The sequence below is a fragment of the Hipposideros armiger genome, unplaced genomic scaffold (genome assembly GCF_001890085.2).
Source record: "Hipposideros armiger isolate ML-2016 unplaced genomic scaffold, ASM189008v1 scaffold_46, whole genome shotgun sequence".
NCBI classification, from domain to species: domain Eukaryota; kingdom Metazoa; phylum Chordata; class Mammalia; order Chiroptera; family Hipposideridae; genus Hipposideros; species Hipposideros armiger.
Window position 1 is genome coordinate 5,929,358 of NW_017731396.1, and position 3,778 is coordinate 5,933,135.

A 3,778-nucleotide genomic window follows, 5' to 3' on the forward strand; every position below is an offset into this window, starting at 1 on the left:
TACACCATAGCGAATATACCCAAATCCACTGCAATGTATACTTTAAAAGGGTGACTTTTAGCTATGTGAACTATATCTTACTTTTCAGAAAAGGCCACTTCAGATTAGACCCAGGAGGTCCTTGACTGCTGGACTGTAAGGGTCCAGGTTTTCTCTTGTGGACGAAAGGGAGCCACTGAAAATTTCTAAGAAGAACAGTGGCAGGACAGAGTCATGTAAAGTGCTTAGCACAGAGCAAATGTTTAATACATGTGAGCCCTCTCCTCCTCTTCCTTCATCCCCCCATTCAAGACCAAGCCTCCATGTCTCCTGTGGGAAAATAAAGGTCTTTTCTGTTTAAATCCTAATGGAAAACCCATCTGGTTTAGTCAAAAACCACACTTGCTCTTAGTTTCTCTGGCTGCCTTCCTGAGGACACTCCATGCTGGACAGGCTCGCCAAGTTTCTCTGAAGCACCCTCCTTGTCCTCTTCTTTTTTCTAAAAAAGTTTTTTTTGTTGTCAAAATAATGCTTTTCTAAAATGCCTTCATAGATCTCAATTTTACCAATGTAACCTGTAACCAAATTTACCAATGTCTCCCTTTCCCTCTGTTTCTCCATTTCCTCCCCAACCTCCCCCACACAGCAAGGCGCACAGTATAAAGGAGTCAGGTCATCCTGGGTTCTAATCCCCACTCTCCATCCTGCCGATTATCTGGGCTAGACACATAGCCTCGATGTTCTCATTTGCATAATGGTGTCCCAACGATAAAACTAGTCATATTGATTCCTTGGGTTCTTTTGAAGATAGTGTTCATTAAAGTGCTTATCTGATGCCTGGTGCATCAGCTGGACTAGCAAATTGTAGCTGCAGCGTCACCATTACAGAGATAGAGGGCAGTGTATGGCCCAAGGGCTGGTCCTTATGTTGAATGTCTTCATCCGTCAAATCTCAAGTATTTTAAGAACTACAGAAAATGACAACATCCTTTCCCCAAAACTATCTGAGGAATGTCCTAACAGCAGCGAGATGCTTCCAAGAATGGTTTGCAGTGCCATTATTAAGGGGGATTTTGGGGTCAGCAGATAGCAAATGAGCTACCCTGGCACATTGAGCTGGGGATTTCCCACAAGGCCACACCCCCCGCTGAGTCACTGAAGCTCCTGCCTGTGTTTCTAACCTGCAAACTACTCTCACTGCAGACGTTCCAGGCTTGACGACCAAGTGGAAAGTTTTTCACCAGCACTAAGATCTCAAGGTTTGTCCATTTGGGACCCGAGATGGGGTGAGGATAGAAGCTTTGTGTTCTTTGTACTTTTCTAGATTTTTCCCCTTCTAATTTCTAATACCATCTCTTCCAGAGCCTATTTAAAAAAAAAAAAAAGATTAAGCACCTGGCCTGAAGAGATTTTTTTTATTATTTCTTAGTTTTGTTACTATATGAGCTTCCAATCTCAAAATGGGCAAATATGCATCTATTAAGAAAAATGGGATGATGAATTGAGCAAAGAGGCATTTCAACATTTTAGCAATGAGGTGTTGAAATTTCCACATGCTGTTGAGACAAATAGCAGTAATTAGAGACCTTCTCATTGAACTGAGCTGTTAGATGCCACGGACACATTCTTTTGAAGGACTGTATTTCTGAAGCAGCGAGCCACTGGCATGGTTGGAACCTGGATGCTAATGCTAAGTAGCCATGAAAGTCCCCAAAATTCTTGCTATTGTTTTTTCTGCATTTCAGCAAAACGTGTTGAAAAGTGAACCCTTAGCTTTTGGCAAACATGCACAAGCTGTGTGTTTAGTCATGCTTGTCTTAACATAGAAGTTACTACCTGTCCCATAATTCTCCTTCATTAATTGTTCTTGAAAAACCCTGAGTTAGAGTCTTGTGGCATTGTACAGGAAATAGCTAAAATATAAGTAAGTCTGAAAGGAGAAACCACGGCATTCTTGGAAATGTTTACTTTTTGCAGAGTGGTATCTGTGAAACAGCAACTTTGATTCAAATTCTTTCGGGATCTGCTTTGCTAGTATCCTGTTCATGCGAGATTTCATCATGGGAGTTGGCTATTATTACAATGTGGTGGTCATTATGCTGTTGGTCATGAGACTGGAGGGGACAAGATCAACAAGGGATCTCTGTCGTAACTGCCCAGCAGGTAAGAACCAAAGCAACATGTGTGTTTGATCTGTTCTGTTGAAAACATGGTTCAATTAATCTGGTAGTCAGAGCCAACAGGCTCTGTTTTAATGACCTTTTATTCATTCATTTACAAATATGTCTTGCATGCTGCAGCTTAGCCATGTGAACATGGCCATGTCACTGAATCTCTTGTGCCCCAGCTTTGTAATCTGGGGATGGAAAGAGAACCTACTTCATACAATTGCTGGGAGGACCAGGAGATGGGCTTACAACAGTGCATGCATGGCACAGGGCAAGACCTCAGCAAATACTAGCTTTGTGTGTAAGGGGCTGAGCTCAGACTGGGTCTACAGCAGGTATAGGCAGGAGGTAGAAGGGGAATGGAGTGGGCAAAGACAGACGCTTTTAAGCTCTAGTGTAACATTGATCTCTCCCTGAATCCCATCATATTGATCTGCTGGAGAAATCAAGAGAAAGCATTCTGTTCTATTCAATAGATAAAGAAAACCATTTTCTTTCTGTGGAATTTATTTGTTGCAATAGCTAGATTTCATTATTCTTCATTCTGTGATTAGGCTGAGGGCAATCTTGCAAGTGTATAATTTTAAGAAGTCAATCAACAAAATAAGGTCTATTCTTGTGGCACCTAGAAGACTAATTATTGTTCCACAGTCTAGTTTTCTTGTAAACCTCACAACGCTGCAGGTGACAGTAGTCCATTGTCAAACATGTACAGCTGTGACCTTCCCTTTTCAGGTACTTTCTGTGGGAAAAGCAAGGATCAGATCTGCATTTCCTGCCCTTCAAATAGTTTCTCCAGCACCAGTGGACAAGAGGCCTGTGACATATGCAGGCAGTGTGAAGGTAGGGTTTAAACGGTGTGTTCTCCCCCTGGATACATAATGGGAAGACAAGCTTTTATTCCCTACTGTACTGATCTCTACTGAAAAGTCTTAAGTGTCAGAGATGCTGGTTCCCCTGTTAATAGGCGAGTCCAATAAAATAACCGAGTGTAGTAGCAATTATTTGTGGATTGAGCTTTTTCAAATATTAGAGGAAACATTCATTTGACAAGAGAGACAATTTTCATTAGCAAAATGTAAAAATGTCTTCTACTGGGGTTTTTTCCAAGTAAACTTTATACTCTCAGGTCACTGGGATCATCATGAGTAGAGTGAGTATGGTTTCTACTGCACAACATAAATTTGCCTCTTGGATTTGGAGGTCAAGTGTAATGTAATATGTAATGTAATGTCATGTAATGTAATGTGTGCAGGTGTTTTCAGGACTAAGAAGGCGTGCTCCCGTACCAGCAATGCCGAGTGCGAGTGCGTCTCGGGGTTCCACTGCCTAGGGGCGGGATGCACCAAGTGTGAAGCGGACTGTAAACAAGGCCAAGAATTAACCATACAGGGTAGGTGTGGTCATCTGTGATCTCGTGCAAGTTTGTTAACTAGACACATGCCATTAGCTTAGGTCTTGGTCCTTTGACTAGAAAAGAAAATGTAGATTTGTAGCACCTTAAAGTAATAAGCCATGAACCACTGAGTCAAGCATATAATATTTACAAACCATTTTTTCAATTAGTGGCAATAATTGGAAATCACGACATTTGTTGTTCTCCAGGGCCACGCATTTTCATACTTCTTATA

The 3,778-nt window shown here is 41.6% G+C and overlaps 1 protein-coding gene across 1 annotated transcript; it reads left to right on the top strand.

The window, feature by feature from the left end:
* Positions 1-1,197: 1,197 nt before the first annotated feature.
* Positions 1,198-3,540, top strand: TNFRSF9 (TNF receptor superfamily member 9; the record flags this gene model as incomplete). Its single annotated transcript, XM_019639713.1, has 4 exons — positions 1,198-1,238; positions 2,015-2,142; positions 2,883-2,990; positions 3,403-3,540. Coding segments are annotated over exons 2-4 (364 nt in total), but the record flags the coding sequence as incomplete, so codon positions are not given.
* Between the last annotated feature and the right edge of the window lie 238 nt (positions 3,541-3,778).